We start from the raw sequence: 18,515 nt of genomic DNA on the forward strand, positions 1-18,515 counted from the left end.
GGCTATGAGTCAATTTCACAGTCCTGTCTACCAGGTACCAAGAACAACCTGTGTATTTCCTACAGAAAGAGTGACCCCCCGCAGGCTTTGAAAGCCCTCATTTCATATTCCAAACATGAGTTTTAATTGCCCTTCTGGGGATGTCTGGGGTCTCGACATGGCGCGATTCTCTCTCTGGGACCCCCGACAGCAGGAAGAGCCTGTGTTCATTACTCAGGGCCAGCCCCCACCTTTAGTGCTATGGACCTGTCAATCACACAGACCAGCATGGTCTTAAGACTACCTGGATGTCGCTCACCCTTCCAAAGGAGAGCACCTTGTGTATGGGGGGGGGGGCGGGGAGGGGATGTACTGGGGGACTCCAGGGGTGGAATATCTTGGTATCAGAATCCCATCTTTCCCCAGTGTCTTTGGCTTCTCCCCACAAATACAAACGAATTTATTTTAAATATAAAAGATGACTTGCCCTCTTCGCCTTAAACCTTTATTTGAAAGCAAACTGCAAAGGGAAGGGAACTAACTTCGGATATGGATGTTGCTACACAGAGACTTTCAAGGCATGCCAACCTCTACACCAAGCCCACAGATCCCTCCCTCAGACAGGCCAGGTTTTGAGGTGCTAAGAGCCTGTTATAGTCGGTGTTGTATTGCTGGGAAGAGACACCATGACCTGTCCTGGTACTTTATCTATAGACCAGGCTGGCTTCAAACTCACAGAGATCTGCCTGCCTCTGCCTCGGAGTGCTGGGATTAAAGGCCCACAACAACTCTTATAAAGGGAAATATTTAATTGGGGTTGGCTTACAGTTCAGGAGTTCAGCCCACTGATGACATGGCGGGAACCATGGTGGCATGCAGGCAGACATGGTGCTGGAGATGTAGCTAAGAGTTCTATATCCGAATCTGCAGGCAGCAGGAAGAAAGACACTGAGTGTGACTTGAGTACTTGAAACCCCGAAACCCACCCCCAGTGACACATTTCTTCCAAGGCCACACCTCCTAATATTTGCCAAGTAGCACCACTCCTTAGTGACCAAGCATTCTAATCTATGAGCCATTCCCACTCACCCTTCCCCCAGCCCCAGGCAACTGGGAGTTCTCAGGACTCACTGCTTCCTCCTCTGTCTTCACACGCCATCAGTGACACCAGGCACCCAGCTGTAAGGCTCAGACTTCGCTTTGCTCGGGTCCCTTCATCTCTCATGTCTAATGCACCGAGAGATTCTGGGGTGTAGGACAGTTGGGACAGTGCTTGTTCAGCTTGGGATAAAAGTCCTGAAGTCCATCCCCAGCTTGGGATAAAAGTCCTGAAGTCCATCCCCAGCTTGGGATAAAAGTCCTGAAGTCCATCCCCAGCTTGGGATAAAATGGGTATAGAGGCACACACCTGTAATCCCAGCTCTCGGGACACAGAGGCATGAGAATCAAAGTCACATAGTAAATTCAAGGCCAACCTGGGCTATTTGGAACAAGGTCTTAGAAAAAGAGAAGAAGCTGGGAGGTGGTGGCGCACGCCTTTAATCCCAGCACTTGGGAGGCAGAGGCAGGAGGATCCTGTGAGCTCGAGGTCAGCCTGGTCTACAGAGTGAGTTCCAGGATAGCTGGGGCTACACAGAGAAACCCTGTCTCAAAACAAAAACACTCCCTGTTAGTACTCAGGCATCTGTACTGGCCTGCCTTGATGTTCTGACAGGACACATCCTCAGCTGCAGCCGCTAGGAGCACCCCCTGAGCACAATCACCGCGTTCCCTTTTAAAGGGGCCCCGCCCACTTCCCATCGCTCTTTCTCCCTTCCTCCCTTTCTATCATCTCCCCTTTCTCTTCTGCTGCCCCTGTCCCCAGAGACCAGTCTCCCACCCTCCCTCCCCCTTTTCCTATTCCCTTTCCCCTAATAAAAAACCTCTCCATGTGAGCTCTGTTGCATGGTGTCTTTCTCTCTCAGGCAGCTTTTAAATAACACCCCCAGCAAAAGACAGAAAGAAAAGCTGGGCATAGTGGCGCACGCCTTTAATCCCAGCACTAGAGAGGCAGAGGCAGGCTGATCTCTGTGAGTTCCAGGACATCCAGGACTGTTACACAGAGAAACCCTGTCTGGACAAACCAAAACAACAGCAACAAAACAAATACAGGAAAAAGAGAGAAAGAAAGGAAAGGAAACTATGTGGTGTGGTTCCCCTGGATCCTGTGGATGTCTACAAAGCTGAAGCCCAGCAGCCTTCTCTCCCTCCAGCTCCACCCCTCCCTCTGAGTTGCACCCCAACTCAGAGAAGTTCAGAAAGCTCCTAGCTGCCCCCCCTCCCAGCTCCTCAGAAGCCTTGCTCTAGAGCAGGCTTTCAAGTTCTGTGGCTTCTGAAGGCAAAGCCAAGGTCCAGGTGGGACATCCCCAGGCCCATCACTGACTCACTCACTCCCTGCCTGAGTCTCCTCCCACCTCTGGCCCCTCCTCCTCGGTCTCCCCCCCCCCCACCTGCTCACTTCCGCCTCAGGCATAATGCTCCTTTTCTTCTCTGGCTGCTGCACCTGAGGTCCGCACCGCACCGTCACCTGCCTCTTCCTTGTCTGTCAGATCTCACCGAGTCCCTGCTCCCACAGCCCCAGGTAAATTCACACTGGTCTGTGTGAATGTCTGCAGCACACAACCCCACTCCAGCTGCTTTAGTGGCTCACCGCTGTCTTCCCTCCAGAGAGTCCACACCACCGCCATCGGGGATCTCAGATGCCAGAGCCAAATCCCATGGGCCAGGCACCGGATAGGTGTTCAGGGCTGTCTGCACAGTGGCCACTGATCGGAGATTCCCTGGGCCTGGAGGGGATCTGAGTAGGCTTCCACATTGGTACATACACCACATACACACATATACATGCAGTACACATGCATGCACATATATACTCGCATGCAACACACACACATACACCCCTATGCTGCAGCTCACTGGCGGCCACATCCTGATCCCCTTGGGAGCATGGTACAGGAAGGCTGTGAAGGACCCTACCCCACCTATGAGCTCGAACTCTGTTCTCACTCCCAGAGGGAAATTAGTCTCCTGACTCACTTGGCTAAAGCTATCCTGAGTGCCCCAGCTGGATGGAGATGCAGGAGTGAGCCAGAGATGGGGTCAGCCATGGAGCCAGCAAATCCGGGCCGCTGTGGCTAAGAACACACAGCCGGCATGATCTGGAGTGAGTGTGCTAACCTCTGAGCCTGAGTGCGAGGCAGGACGCTGCTCCACCCCCGCCCCAGTTAGACAGTAGGCCCTTAAAGAACGTGTAGGATGTGGAAACACGACAAACTGTGGATGAACATGAGTTTCTGTTTTCTTGCACTAAAACACACGGGGTAAGTCCTGTGATGCTGGATGTAGGATGAGCCCATGTTCAAAAGACAAGGAAAGGATAGCTGGGATCGAGTCAGCTTCCAACAAGAGAAGCAGCTGTATAGGAAACCAGATAATTTTCCAAAGCATTTCCTTCTCCCCCCTCCAAAAAAATGGGCTTTGGCCTATTAAGGGTGGGGTTAGCCTTACTGAGCATTGAGAGAGTAGCTGGCAGTGCCAAGGTGGCTTTCCCCAGGACCTCACTGAGGTAACGGTTGGACTAAGCCAGCGCCCACTGACGTGTTTAAGTGTTTCCTTTATTCAGCTACTGTTTGCTCTGCACACTGTGCCACTTGTGGGGCCTGTGGCGATGCCTGGGTGCTGTCCCCATGGGCCGTGCTCAGGATCAGGGCTGGAGCTCAGTGAACTCAATGAAGACCCTCAGCTACTTGTCCTACAGCGCCACCCACTGGAGATCCAGAGGCAGAGTCTGTAGAGCTTCCCGGCCAGCATCGTGGACTCCACTTATTTAAGCCTGTGCGCAGAGCTCCGTGTCTGGCTTTGGTCTGATCCCACTGCTTCAAGTATCCTGCCACATTAGCCAAAGCCCTGTGCCCACTTGGGCCTGGCTTGGGGTCGGCATGCAGATGCCTGCGCCTGCTGATCTGGGAAAGAGGCCCTGAAGGCTCTAGCTTGCAGGGGCTGGGAATTTGTTTTGTTGACTTCATTAACCTCTCTCTACCGCAGTCCCTCCAACAATCTCACACGTGGCAAATTCATGATCAAAAGACACTAGAACCCAGGGCCAGGGAGATGGCATAGTCAGAAAATTGTTTGCTCCTTGACAGTCACACTATGTAGCTCTGTCCTGAACTTGATATGTAGATCAGGCTGGCCTCAAACTCACAGCCATCTGACCAACGACTTCCAAGTGCTGGAATTAAAGGTGTGTATGCCACCACACCCAGCCCATGGGCCTGCTATCCTCTAACCCCAGAGTTGACAAGATGGATCCAAGTGGATCCCCAGTAGAGCTTGCAGGCCAAACAGTCAAGCCTACTTGGCTAGGTCTCAAAAAACAAGGTGGGTGGTTCCCAAATAACTGACATCTGGGGTTAATTTTTGACCTATTCCCTCCCAGCACACAGGTACACACACCTTCTCTCTCCTCTCCTCTCTCTCTCTCTCTCTCTCTCTCTCTCTCACACACACACACACACACACACACACACACACACACACAGAAACTAGAGCTCACTTAATAAGGGAGGTCAACATATCATCCTAAAATCTGCCTCTAAAATGGCTTCTCAACTAGGGATATATAAAAATGGGAGAACTTAGCTTTCCATACCAGATCCTTCAACAATTCTGTGTCAGGGTGGGTGTCCTGAAGGTATGCCTTGAGCCCCTGTTTTGGCTATCCCTCCTTAGAATTTGGGAGCATTCTTCCTCCCAGTTGGCTTCTTGGCCCTGGTGTATACACACTGTCTCTAGGAGCCACAGGGAGACATGAGGTCTGGATCCAACCTGGACTCTTAGAAAATTCTGGCTTGCCTTCTGAGGTGGGCAGGTAGTGCCAAACAGATGTACACCTAGCAGGAAGGGCAGAAGGCTTGGGCCCGTAGGACAGGAGCCTTGAGATGGGGCCCCGGAAGAAGGGCTCACAAAGAATGCAGAGTCCTGAAGAACGCCTGGGGACATCAGGAGGAGCTGTGGGGGTTGGACTGTCACTCAGCAGCAAGACCAGAACAAGCTTCTATCGTGGGGAGACCCCATCTCCTCTTATGCTGACCCCGGAACACCTCCCCCCACATCTCCCCCTCTGGAATAACTAGATAATAGTTTTCTTTTGTAGCCTATGGTCTCATTTACCCAGGCTGGCCTTGACCCTCTGTTTAGCCAGGAGTTAACCCTGAACCCCGGGTCCTCCTGCCTCCACTTCCAAGTGCTGGGATCACAGACATGTGCCACCTTACTCGGTAGGTTTTACCGGGTGCTGCAGATCAAACCCCAGGGTTTCAAGCACACTAAGCAAACACTGTACCAACTGAACTGCAGCCCCCATCCCCAGACAACACTCTTCTGTTTCTGAAATATAACTTCTATAGCACTGTGGTCAGTGGGATGTCTGTCACTTGCCTGACCCGACGTTCCTGAGACCCTGGGTTCAATCCCAGGTATCATGCATTTAAAAATACACAACGTGAAAAACCGAGCTTGTCACACCTTTAACCCCAGCACTCAGGAGGCAGATGCAGGTGGATCTGCCTGAGTTCAAGGCCATATCCTGAGTATATTTTTCTGTCTCAAAAGCCACTGAGTATATTTTTTTCCTAGATAAGGTTTCCCTGAGAAGCCCGGGTTGATGTTTTTGGACTTGCTGTCCTCCACCCCCAACACGCCCAGACAACAGGCATCTACCTCTCCACCCAGCCCTTAGTCTTCTCATCCCAGAACCCCAACTAAGTGCTGGCTTGGAAAACACAGACAGAGGGGTGTAAACAGACCCCTGCCCCATAGCAGCCAGCAAACCCCTGCTCTGGTGCTGAGATGGGCCTGCACTGTGACCATGCTGCCCCGTGTTGTTAGCCTAGAACCTTCTCTCTCACCTTCTCTCTCACTTTTCCTTGTGAGCCAAAACATCCTGCTTTCTTCCTTTCCTTTCCCTGGGAAAACCCTTTGATGCTTTGGGCTTTCAATAAAGGGAAAGAAAACACATATGGTGGATGTATGTGCTGTATGTATGTGCGTGCGGACAAGCAAATGGGAAACCTAAGCTAGCTCCCTGAAAACCCCACCCGGAGGCTTGCCCATGAGAGGAAAGTGCTCTACCACTGAGCTATGTCTCCAGCCCCAGGTTGGCTTTTGATTTTGGTTCCTCACATTGGATGCAGGGAAGTGACAAACTTGAACCTATAGGTGAGAAATCTGCAAAGCATTTTTGTCTTTTTCATGCTAGGCATGGAATCCAGGGCCTCACACATATTAGGCAAATTCATTACCACGGAGCCCCAGCTCAGTGGGGATTTAGATAGACCATACAAGAATGGGTCCCTCTGTGACTTGCCGGCATCTGGCATGAAGCACAGACTTGGTGGGAATGGAGGGAGGGAGAAAGGAAGGAATGTGTTCTCCTTCTGCTTTCAGGGGCTCCCGGGGCTTTGACCTAAACAAACACAAAGGGTTGAGGACAGTCTGGCCTCAAGGCTTCTGTTTGTCCAGAGCCTTTCAGACCCATCTGCCTGGGAGCACAGAGACACCCCCAGGCCGAACGAAAGTACACCCCCAATCCTCCGCCCTAAGAACTGGCTTTGGTAGGGAGTCCTGGGGAAAGGAGTGAACGGATGTCTCCTGGGGCTGGGGAGCCGAGCCTGGGGCCCTAGTCTGCCCGCAGGAGCAGCTCTCGCTGTGATTAGATGTATAACTATGAATGGATCAGAACGAAGTGCGAAGATGTCTCAGAAGAACCCTAGAAAGTGGGGTGTCATTGGCCTCGTTTTATAGATGAAAGACTAAACAAAATGAAAGTCAGAAAACCAAACAAATGAGGCTCAGAAAGCAATCTGCCTTCCTTTTGAAAAGTGACTTTTCTCAGGGTCCCAGAATAGAGCGCCTGCAGATTTTAAGAGAATGCCAAAATAACTCAGCAACCAAGACAATATTTAAAGTGCAATCACTTAAAATAAAATTTAAAACTCAGGATGGATAAAATAAACATTTTAAATGAGGATTTGCCTGGGTCACTAGGTCCCAGTCTGAGATTTGGAGTTAGGATTCCAATCCCTCTGGCCTGTTCTTGAGTCAGTTTTCAAAATCATCCGGCCCCTTTCTTCAGCAACTCCAAAGCTTGAATGACTGCTGTTTATATATATATTAGCACAGACCTCAGGGGCATTTGGAAGACACATGAAACATCTCTTCATGGCTCAGCCTGCAGAGCCAGGTAAGCAAAAAGAGCAGAAACAATCCTGTGTCCAATCCCAGGGATGAATGGTGCTGGGGAAAGAGGGAGGGAGAAGAGAGAGGGAGGGGGATGGAGGTGGGAATAGGCAAGGGAAGCATCCAGGTCTCACCCTGACCCAAAGCCAAGCCTAGATCTGAGGCCCTTGATGGAGAAGGCCGGAATCTACAGTCAGGCTGCCTCATAACACCCACAGGCCTCTCCCACCCTCCAGTCTTAGGAGAAGACTCTGGGTGTACCTTTGTATAAAGGGAAACAGGAGCTCCTAGCAAGAGAGACAAAGTTCAGAGGCAGGCGGGGGACCTAGCCTCTGAAGCTCTGTCCTTACCCCTGCCTGTCCTGGCCCCACCTCTCTGATACGGCTGTCTTGGGTTTTGAGGGTCTCAGAATTTATGAGAGGCAATCTCACACATGGTGGGGGGGAGCACGTGAGGACCTGAATTTGAAACAAGGAACTGCTAGAGGAAGTGGGGGGCTGAGAGAAAAGATCTGGAGTCCAGAGTGGGAAGCCTGAAAGAAGAGATTTAGATGCTGGGGTGACAGTCTGGGTCCTGGAGGAACAGTGACTGCTCCCATAGAAATACACATCAAATCACTCCATTTCCTTCCTTCGAGGTTCCTGAGTTTCAGGGAGGGGGCCAAGAACTGTTGGAGACTAGGTGTCTGGGAAGCAGGTCAACTTCCTACTGTGTGCTGGGGGCTCAGAGACTGGGAAACTTACAGATGCTTACACCAACCACTTAGGACCCAAAGTCCTGCCACCCATCCCTGCCAAGCAGGCTTCCATGTTTGAGAGTGCACTGGATCCAGGTTCTCTGGGCCTCTTGGTAAAGATTCCCTCTATCTTCTTCAGGCTGCTTCCCAGATAGATGATAGAGAAGGAGGGGTACCCCTCTGGTCAACACCCTGAGTTGGAAAGAAGCAGGCAGGTGAAAGAGACCCTAAATTCCAAATGAAGCAGTCCACGCAGCATGGTTTATGTTGCTATAGATTATAATTCAATACTAATGACGTTATGTTAACTGGTTGTTAAATGTTCTTGGGCCTCCGAGAAGTATAAAGAGGCTGGCAAGGGCTTCAAGAGCTTTAATCTTGACCTGTTTATTTTTCCCTTTGCCCTAAGAAGATCGGACTTTCCTCTCTGCCTGCTTGCGCTCTGATCTGTGAGCTCTAGGTTTCACTTTTTGCTGGGTCCTAAGTCTCACTTAGAAGGAGCTGCTAGGAGCCCTTGAGACAGACGAGGCCGGAGGCATATCTAAGAAACCGCGGCTCTTTGCTGGCTGCATCAGCAAGGTTCACAGACTCCGAAAGAGAGGGATGTCTGCGACTCATGTGGACTTAGGTGCTACGAAAGATGAGAGTCTTCCTAAGGGGAGAATCAGCGGAGGTGTAGGCGACCGGCGACCGAGGAGGGACCCGCCTGAAGCAGGAGAGAAGCCCAAGCTAGAGGCTGGCAAGGAAGGCCCCCGAGACACCGGCTCACGGTGATTTATGACTCTCACCCCCATCCACCAAACTGAAAAGAAAGACAAGCAAGGCCTGGCGGGAGGCACCCAGTGCAGGGGCCCCCGCCCTCCCGCCTCCCCGACAGCTTGCAGCCGAGCCTGGCCCTCCGCCGTCCCCCGGGAGCAGCGGGTCCTCGCTCCCAGCCCGGCCGGCGGCGAGGCCGCTTCCAATCTGCCGGCAGGAGCAGAGGGAACGCGCGGGAGCGGGGCACGAGGCCACCGCCGGCCCAGCCCGGGAGAGAACAAAGTTTCCGTTCTGCGCGCTGCGAGGGGCCACTGCCGGCCGGAGATCGCATTTGCGGGATGCGGCGCTTAACGATTCCACGATGATTCCACGGCAGCCTTGGACGCCGAGTCTCCAGTAGTTTCCCAGGGGCCCAGGGCGAGGGGTAGGAGTGCGCCTAAGGGGAAAGTCGGGGCTCCCCGCTAGCTGCTGGGCAGGCCACTCTGGCGGCTGGGCCCCTGCTGCTCAGGTGCTTCCTCGTCTGCTTCCTCGTCTGCTTCCTCGCAGACGAGGGTACAGTCGATCCTGAGGCTGAGGGTAGAGAACCCAGGCCCTCACCCGTTGCAGCTACTTTGCCGTCTTAGGCCCCTGACACTACCAGAGGCTGACCCAAGAAAGGCGGGGAACGAGAGCGCGGTAGAAGAGTCTGGGAGATAAGGAGGGGAAAGACCGTAATTTCATTGTCAGCACTGCCTTGAAAATAGAACCCAGGCTAGCCACGTCTGAGCGCTGACTACCAAGCTGGCCTTAGACATCTTCGTCATGTTCCTGTCAGCTCAAAACTTGCATTGTTGTGTCTAGAGGTACAACACACACACACACACACACACACACACACACACACGAGCCCCAGGGAGGCCACCGGCTGGGGATGAAGAGGTCGCCGCCTTCTTTGTTTCTTCGGGCCACAGTCATATCTATGGGTCCCCTTAACATTCTAAATTTGATCTTTCCCACGGCTCAACTCTTGCAGCGCTCGGACTCTTTTCTGAAAGACATCAGGCTTAACCTTCTGCTCCAGGACAGCAGGCCCAGAGGCCAGGAGAGGATTGTCATATCGTGTGTGTGTGTGTGTGTGTGTGTGTGTGTGTGTGTGTGTGTGTAAGAAAAAGAGATCTAGAACCCAAGCAAAACATCCCGAAAACAAAATTTTAAATTCTTTCTCTTACTAGGAAAGGGATTCCCTACACACACAGGTCTTTTCCCCATTAGGAAGAAAAATGGGAGACAGGAAAGGGATCTCCGACCGACCGCGGTACAGTCGAGTAGCTTGAATAATTATGGACAGGCTTTGGAGAAGGCTTTCAAGGCCGCGCATCCCAACTACAGGCCACGCAACCGTGCTGGCCATCCTCCCACCGGCCCCTGCCCCCCCCCCCCGACTAATCATCTTCATTAGGGGCGTCATCGCCGACCTAATGAAAGCAAACTGTGTGGAAACCGCCGGTAAACAGTTAGGTCTGTGCTGTAATTAATTCAGTGTCTCTTTTAATCAAACTGGGAAAGAATCGGGCCGTGGCTTGTGGAGCCGTGACATCACCCCCAAAATCGGCCGGAGCCAATCAGCGTCATCACTCCGGGGACACGTGGGTGAGTTCCCTTAAAAAAAAAAAACACAACACAACGAAAAAAAAGCGAGAGAGAGAAACAACAAAAAAAAAGCCAGCCAGCCCCAAAGTAAAAGTGACACAAGTTCGATTTTTTTTTTTTTAAAGCAAAGGGGGGGCGGCGAAAGCCGGCGCCGAGGACAGGTGAGAGCTGCCGTGGGAGCTGCAGGGCGCTGTCCACGGTGCTGACGGGTCCTGGCGGGGCCGAGCGCACACGCAAGATCTCCGAGGCCAGGTGGAGCTTCATGATCCGCAGGCCGCGGCCGCTGTCCGCGGTGCTGAGGCCTCCAGGTGCGCTCTGTTCTGCCTGCCAGTAGCGCGGCCGGGGCCCACTGCTAGACGCCCTGCTGACCCCTGCCGTAGGCTACCATTTGCCTGGAGGAAACGTGCCGTTTGGATTTTGCTTTTTTTAAAAAAACGATCTTGATTCAGATTCCAACAGCCTCGCATTTCTTCTGTGCCAAAGGGGCCCTCGGGCCGTCTTCTACCTTTTGGCTCTCCCCAACTTGGTGCGCCCTCCTCCCATTCCTCCCTGACACTCCCACCACCACCCCCCTCGGCTCGGCGGCTCGGTGCGGTGCTGCAGAAGACGCGTTGAACCCTTTTGGATGTAATGCGCAGAGGAGGTTGGCCCAGAGCTCCCGGGCTCCCCCAAGGCTGAACTCCATCCAAGGTGCTCACAGGCTCCCTGCCCGCCTTCCCCATGCCAGCCCGCAGCTAGGGGCAGGGGGCAGCGGCGGCTGGGGTTGGGGGTGGGTGGGGAGCTTTTGGGGAGGACAGGTCGCAGTTTGGCTATGGAAGGTTCCAATGGCTTTGGGATTGACTCCATTCTCTCCCACCGAGCGAGCAGCCCCGCCCTTCCCAAGGGGGACCCCTTGCTTGGGGACTGCCGTTCACCCCTGGAGCTGAGTCCACGCTCAGAGAGCAGCAGCGACTGCTCTTCTCCAGCCTCGCCCGGAAGAGACTGCCTGGAGACCAGTACCTCGAGACCCAGTGCAGCATCTGGCCCAGGTTTGGACTCTCACCTGCAACCAGGGCAGCTTTCAGCCCCAGCCCAGTCCAGAACCGTCACCTCCTCCTTTCTGATCAGGGACATCCTTGCCGACTGCAAACCTCTCGCGGCGTGTGCACCCTATTCTAGCAGCGGGCAGCCTGCAGCCCCTGAGCCTGGGGGCCGCCTTGCAGCCAAGGCCGGGGAGGACTTTCGCGACAAACTGGACAAAAGTGTCAGCAGCGCCTCGTCGGACTCTGAGTACAAAGGTAAGAAAACAAGGTGAAAACGGGAGACGGGTGTTTCTAAAACTTGACACTTAGAACTGGAGAGCACACACTTGGAGAAAGGCACACAGTCACCTCAGGGGTTCCCAAGGCCCAGGCTGAGAGTTGGTCTAGTCGCCAGCCCTAAGGTTGGACCCTGGAGCAACAAAGAATTCAGTGTGTGTGGCAGGGAGAAGCTGAGGGGGATATTGGGTGTAAGGGAGAGCAAGCCTCACCAGATGTACCAGGCAAACTTTCTAAATTCCCAGCCGGGGCCATAACTCCTCCACCAGTTGTGCTGGCGGACAGGAGCCTCACTTCTGAAGTTCCCGGGGAGGAGGGCCTGCCCCAGTGCAAAGCTTGGAGGGTGCTGTTTTGTTGGAGTGAGAGCCTGGCAGAAAATCCCTGCCAGAGCCCTTACTACAGCAATAGTCGTCTGGCCCTTAGTCTCAGTTTCCCAACAAGAAGAGAAAGTGGGTCTTCCCACCCACTGGGGAGTGTAGTCTGAGGCCTTTCGATCCTGCATGTGAAGAGATCGGTTTGAAGAAGGAACAAGCAGCCTGGGGAGCTGGCTGGTTCTGAGGGGAAGGCCCCCCACGTCCTTCCACACAGCAGCTCTCTCTGAATCAGGTCTTAAGTCGTGATCACCAGGCTGCATTCAGACGTAGAGATGCCCAACTGACAGGTCCCATCACTCCCATTTTCACTTTGGGGACCTTTGAGGTGACTCCCTTTTCATTCTGTTTTAACTAAGGAGCTGAGATGGGATTAAAAAGAAAGGGGAAAGATGAAAAGAAAGAAAAAATGAAGAGAGGGAGAGAGGAAAGAAAGAGAACATTCTTTAGTTTTGTTTCTTATATTTAAGCTCCATCCTGACTTTAGCTGTTTATAAGGTCCAGGGCACAATGTTCTTTCCAGGAAGAAGTTAAGTGCAGAGGCCCTGGGTGTCAGAGGGAGCAGGGGATGAGCTCTATGCCAACCAGCAGAAAACTAGGGCCTGGTGGAGACTGCTCCTGGCTTTGCAACTATTACAATTAATACCCCAAACCCCTTCTTTGAATCAATACTTTGTTATAAAGTCGGCTTCATTGCTGCCTGCATCTCCTGGTATCCATTTGTGCTAAATTACACAACTATTTAGTCACTTAATTCTTCCTCCCAACCGAGAACTCCTTTGAGGGTAGACCTGCACTCCAAACTGAAGCCCCTCAGGGGTTCTAGTCCACATCTCATTTCTTCTTCCCCCCAGTGGAAATGGCTAGGTCTCCTTCAACCAGGGCATGGACCCATCATCTCCAGAAAGCTGGCAGTTTCAACCACAGCACTCAGGAAGAGGTCTAGAGGTCTAAAGGCATTTGGGAAACTTGGCCCCAGAAGGCCTCCCCTCCCCACCTGTTTAGAGAAGCAAAGAGAATTCACCTTGGAGAAAGGGGTATGAGTGAAAGGCAGATAAAATGTATCTGGTGTGTGTGTGTGTGTGTGTGTGTGTGTGTGTGTGTGTTTCATTCCTTACAATTTGCAACCAGCTCTACATAGCTTCATGGTTAGAGCAAAGAGCAATCGGGTCTAGCCCTGCCTGTATGAACAATTGCCTCCTTTTATGTTTCTGCCCCTAAGCAGGATTTTGAGGAGAGATTCCATTTCGTTTAAGATAATTGGAATATCAGTTTTCTTCTCCTGTCCCTGATGATATCTGAGCAGGGAGATGACGAGAGGGCAGAGAGCCGGCTGTCTTCTTATCACTTAAACAGGTTTGGAGCACAGGACGCTGCTGCAGAAAGTTGCAGCCACTTCTAGGCACAGGCTGCTGCTTTTGCACTTAAGACTCTGTGAAGTGAAGTGTGTGTGTGTGTGTGTGTGTGTGTGTGTGTGGTGGGGTGGGGCACATTGGCAGAGCAAAGCTAGGCCTGGCACATTTCTCAATCAGGAGTGACTTTTGCAGAGTTAGGGAGCTGGTTTGAGAGACAGACACAGGAACCAGGTAGATGCATTTAAGCCCATCACCACCTAGCCACAGAATACTGAGTCATTTCCTTCAAGGACGGAATGAGGCAGGGGTGGGGAACAGGCCAGTCCCATCACAAGGTTCTGCCCTGAAAGGTTTCTTCAACAGAACGGGGTTTTGGAAGTAAGACAGGTGGCAGCAGTACACTGGCTGGAGCCCAGGCTCTCGGAGAAAGCAAGCCAGGGCTTTACTCCACACAGGAAAGATCGTTAGCCCTAGACTGATGGGATGCAGGTCAGTTTGTGAAATGGACACAAGGTAGACAGAGACAGGAAAGGACTAAAGTTAAAAGAAAATAAAAAGTGGCTGGCCATCTCACCGGGGTGAGGGATTGTTATAAGTAGTCCAAGTAATTAAAGGGGCGGGAGAGGTAAAGTAAGATTTCTTTGATATCAAGTTTGAGGCTTGAACAAGGATAAGCTTTAGGCTTTCTGGGGAGAAAAGTCATCTTTGTCACTGAGGGCAGAGTTATTCCAGGACTCCTAAGTGCACGGGTGCTCGGGCTCCAGGCTCCCTCCCTGCCTGGAAGTCCAGCCTCTCCGGCTGAAAAGCCTCCCTCCCCAGTGGCTCAATTAACCGGATTATTGTTTCCTACCGAGAGAAATCACCTCGCATTCAGCTGAACCCTGTCATGACAAATGCCACGCACAATGAAACTCACTATAAAAGAAAATAAGGAAAGCAGGGGGTAGGGTGGGCGGAAGCCCCAGCCTAAAATGTTATTGGGAGAAGTGGACTATTCCGTTCCAGTCTCACCTTAAGAGGAGGTGATGGGAATGCCAGGCTCTTCCGATTAAATGTGTTTTCTGTTAAGTCAACCCCAACGAAAGGAGAGGAAAATGAACTAATCCCGTTCTGGTTCTGTCTGGTCCACGGTGGACCTCAGTGCTGAGGAGTAGATGGCTGTTTTCCTGACTGAGGACTGTCACAGGATCAGTACACAGGTGGGGTGGGAGCCGCAGTGGGCACAAGGAAGCCCCGACCTCTGTGATACACGCAGTACTTCATGCTCAGGGACGATGAGTATTTCTCCCAGCGCTCACAGAAGCCCGGACCCTAGCCTTCCTCATGCATACTTCGGAAGTGGCCTAGGAATCAACTGCTACAGATTCCTGGCCAAACCAGAGTCGGATAGATGTGGGCACAATTATATGCTCTTCGAGATGGTGGGGGTACTGAGGAGCGAAAAGGGTTTTGTTCCTCTGTGAGGGTTTTGCTTCCAAACGCGGCGGAGGAGGCAACCACCCAGAAACCAGTTCTCAGCCAGTGGCAGACTAGGCCAGTCTGTCCGAGGCTGGCTTTCTCTCTCCTGGTGTGTGTGTGTGTGTGCGCGTGTGTGCGTGTGTGTGTGTGCGTGTGTGCATGTGTGTGTGCGTGTGTGCGTGTGTGTGTGCGTGCGTGTGTGCGTGTGCGTGTGTGTGTGTGTGTGTGTGTGTGTGTGTGTGATGGTGGTTAAGTTTCTTCAGGGAGCTGCCAGCGGCTCTGCCCCTGGTACTTCCTAACACCATTTCCTTCTCATCCACAGTTCACACCCTACTGAGGGCAGGGAATCCTGGCACCGATAGCGCTTGGTGCTTCGGGACCTCAGAGGTCTGCGTCTTGTCGAGTGGGGAGTAGGATGCTAGGGCGCAAGCACTACCGAGCCCTCACATGCCCTCTGTGTCTCCGCAGTGAAGGAGGAGGGCGACCGCGAGATCTCCAGCTCTAGGGACAGTCCCCCCGTGCGCCTGAAAAAGCCACGAAAAGCGCGCACCGCCTTCACCGACCATCAGCTGGCGCAACTGGAGCGTAGCTTCGAGCGGCAGAAATACCTGAGTGTGCAAGACCGCATGGAGCTGGCCGCCTCGCTCAACCTCACTGACACGCAGGTCAAGACCTGGTACCAGAACCGCAGGTGAGGTTTCGCTGCAGGGCGGGGTGCGGAGTGGACTCCTGGAACCTTGGGTCTCTCCCATTCTGTAAAAGTAGCGAAACCGAGTCTTTGAGAAAAGACCTTGCCTTAAATTCCACAGTGAGGGACAGAAAGGACCAGACTGGCATCCAAGAGCAGGTGAATCGGCACAGAGGCTAATAGAGATTCAAGCCCGGCTCCACCCCAGTCCAAGTCCGCAAGAAACCAGGCCTAAACTAGGCTTTGGGACCTCTGGGCTCCTCGGATGGAAAGCCTACATCATGAGGGGGAGAGTGGCAGCCCAAGTCTCCAGAAAGCAGAAAGGTCCTGAGGTTGTTGTCCTAGGGGCCATTGGCCTTCAAACATTTACAGCCAGGAAAGGGTTTTCCTCACCCCAGTTCCTCTGGGAGAGACAAGGAAATTATTATTAGGACACTGGTCTTGAACTTGCTTCTTAATCTCCTTCTTGGACATCCACAGGACTTAAATATACCGGTAAGATACATGCACAGACATGTCAGTCTGCATAGTGACACACTCCCTCACAAACTCAGCAGAGGCAGGAATGGTGCCTTCCATAAACAAGCCTCAGAACACACAGCCCCATTAATAATAAATACCGATTAAGGCTTCAGGCATCAATAATTAAGACTCGTTGCAGTAATTACACAATTATGACAATGAGGAATTATTCAGAGAGGGAAACAGGTCTAGTGTGCCTGAGCCCACCTCATGGAACCCAGACAAGCATACCCAGCCTCACCCCCAGGTGAGTGCAGAGGCCTTGGTTTTAACTTCCTCACATCTGCTTTGCCCTAGGCCTCCCAACTTCTGGGTCAGAGGGATTTGGGACTAGCTGGCCCCAGGCCTCAAACCTAGGTGGCCTGAGTGTAGGCAGAGCTGGGAGAGAAAGTGTGTGCGTTCTTAGAGAGAAATCGCTGCTTGGAGTCCCCCAGGCTTCTGGGGCTAGCCCTGGGAAGGGTTGGCTACCCCGTAGCCCAGCTTCACCACTCTGTCGCTCCACTTTCATTAGCCTCCCCGGGGGAAGCATATCCAGAGGGTACCCGGACCTGTGAGCTTGTATGTGCATCTTGGAGGCAGACAATCTGGCTTGGAGTAGGGGCTCTGCCTGCCACTTGCAGACCATCATGAAAATTGGCTCACACCTCAAGGTTTTAATCTGTAAAATGGGGACAACAGTCAAGGAAAGCCAGTGGAAGAGGGGATGAGGCATGAGGCATTTGCCTTGGGCACTCCGTTATTTATTACCAAATTAGCACGCTCCCTGTTGGCCACCCTATGGCTCTCTGTGCCAGTCACTAGGAAGGGGCAAGGTTTGTGGAGTGTCCTAATCCTGACGCCTTCCTCTGCCTTGATTTCGGTTTCCAGGACTAAATGGAAGCGACAGACAGCCGTGGGGCTGGAGCTGCTGGCGGAGGCAGGCAATTACTCGGCGCTCCAGAGAATGTTCCCGTCGCCTTATTTCTACCCACAGAGTCTCGTTTCCAACCTGGACCCGGGTGCCGCTCTCTATCTGTACAGAGGCCCCAGCGCACCGCCGCCTGCCCTGCAGAGACCTCTGGTGCCCCGAATCCTCATCCACGGACTCCAAGGCGCCAACGAGCCTCCTCCGCCGCTGCCTCCGCTGCCCGGCGTCCTCCCACGCGCCGCGCAGCCTCGGTGAGGCGTCCTCTCGCCCCGCGCCATGCTCCGGGACTCCCAGCTCAGGCTGGGCGCGGGTCCCTCCCGTCGCCCCGGGGCAGGGCTCCCCGGCTCCCCGCAGCGCCGCAGCCCAGTGTCCCCGAGGGGGATAAATCCACTGAGGCTACCCCTCCGTGGCGTCCTCTCTCCCGGCGGCTCAACCCCAGAGGCACTTCCACCTGCCGGATGTACATACGCGCCCCTGCCCACCTCCCACCCAACCCCAAGTCCTTGCGGGCTTCCCTACGTGGCCCCTGTCCCTCAGCAGCAGGTAAGGGGACGCCAGCGACAGAGCGGCTCTCTCCGGTGCCCCAGCCCTGGGTCCACCCTTCTTCCCGCACCTCTGTGGGACAGGGTGGGAGTGCTGTACGGAGCTTCCCTCCCATCTCCTTTAATCTCCGAGCCCCGGGCTAGCGGCAGAGCTGTACATAACGGTGTGCAAAGTGTATATGAAGTTATTTATTCGTGACCCATGAGCCCGTGACAGTGTCTGTAAATCAGTGAGTCTGTGGCCTGTGCCCTCCCAGTGCCAGGTGGGGCAGAAGTGGTCGAGAGGGCTTGCCCATGCATCCGGGCCCCCCGCCCCACCCCTCCACCCAGGTCCCGGGGCAACCAGGCCTCTTGGGTTCTCTTTTTTAAAAGTGGAAATAAACTTCTTACAAATGACCAGGCGCCTGGCCCTCTCCCACCCCTTTCTTCATAAGCAACTACGGCATCTTACACTACATTCGCAAAAAGTTTTGTCTCCCTCTTGCCCTGCTCCCCGGTTCCTTGGTGCTGGGGTCATGCGCAGGAGACCCCGACTGGACTTCCAGGGGCCTCCTGGTTTCCACATAGAGGCGAGTCTGTAGGTCTCAGCCTCTCCATCTGATTCGTCCCGCTTCCACACGGGGACCACGGGCAAGGCTTGCTCCTGGCCTCCCTCTGCTGCGTGTCAGGCCACGAGGCACTCACTGAGCCGACTCATCTGGCTCAGACCAGGGCGCCGGCAGCTGGTGACCGGCCCTGCAGGCGCGGGGCAGACAGATGGACTCCGAGGCTGTTCCCTGTTGCCCCACCCTCCGCGGCCCCGCGCCCTCCGCTCTAGCTACCCGCAGCTCCTAGTCTCTAATGCCTGGTAGGACCCCACGGGCCTTCGAAAGCTTGATACCACCTCGGGCAACCTTTTGCTCTCCAACCTCTAACACCCCTCCCCGCCCCGCCCTTACCCTGGAACAAATAGGAGCGGGGAAGTGGGCAGATCGCACCAGCCGCCTCTCTTACATC

At 53.6% G+C, this 18,515-nt stretch overlaps 1 protein-coding gene across 1 annotated transcript; it reads left to right on the forward strand.

The window, feature by feature from the left end:
• Positions 1-11,160: 11,160 nt before the first annotated feature.
• Positions 11,161-17,915, forward strand: Barhl1 (BarH like homeobox 1). The gene is made up of 3 exons (XM_013124709.3): positions 11,161-11,655; positions 15,329-15,551; positions 16,938-17,915. Exons 1-3 carry the CDS (start codon positions 11,190-11,192, stop codon positions 17,230-17,232), a joined length of 984 nt encoding a protein of 327 aa, XP_012980163.1. The 5' UTR covers positions 11,161-11,189; the 3' UTR covers positions 17,233-17,915.
• Positions 17,916-18,515: the final 600 nt, after the last annotated feature.

This window comes from Mesocricetus auratus, unplaced genomic scaffold (assembly GCF_017639785.1).
Source record: "Mesocricetus auratus isolate SY011 unplaced genomic scaffold, BCM_Maur_2.0 Super-Scaffold_100004, whole genome shotgun sequence".
Classification (NCBI taxonomy): domain Eukaryota; kingdom Metazoa; phylum Chordata; class Mammalia; order Rodentia; family Cricetidae; genus Mesocricetus; species Mesocricetus auratus.

Bases quoted from the DNA above. Each gene is read 5' to 3' on its own strand.
- Barhl1 (XM_013124709.3), top strand. From the start codon at position 11,190: ATGGAAGGTTCCAATGGCTTTGGGATTGACTCCATTCTCTCCCACCGA. The intron at 11,656-15,328 runs GTAAGAAAACAA...GTGTCTCCGCAG, and splicing joins GTCGGACTCTGAGTACAAAG to TGAAGGAGGAGGGCGACCGC. The intron at 15,552-16,937 runs GTGAGGTTTCGC...TTCGGTTTCCAG, and splicing joins ACCTGGTACCAGAACCGCAG to GACTAAATGGAAGCGACAGA.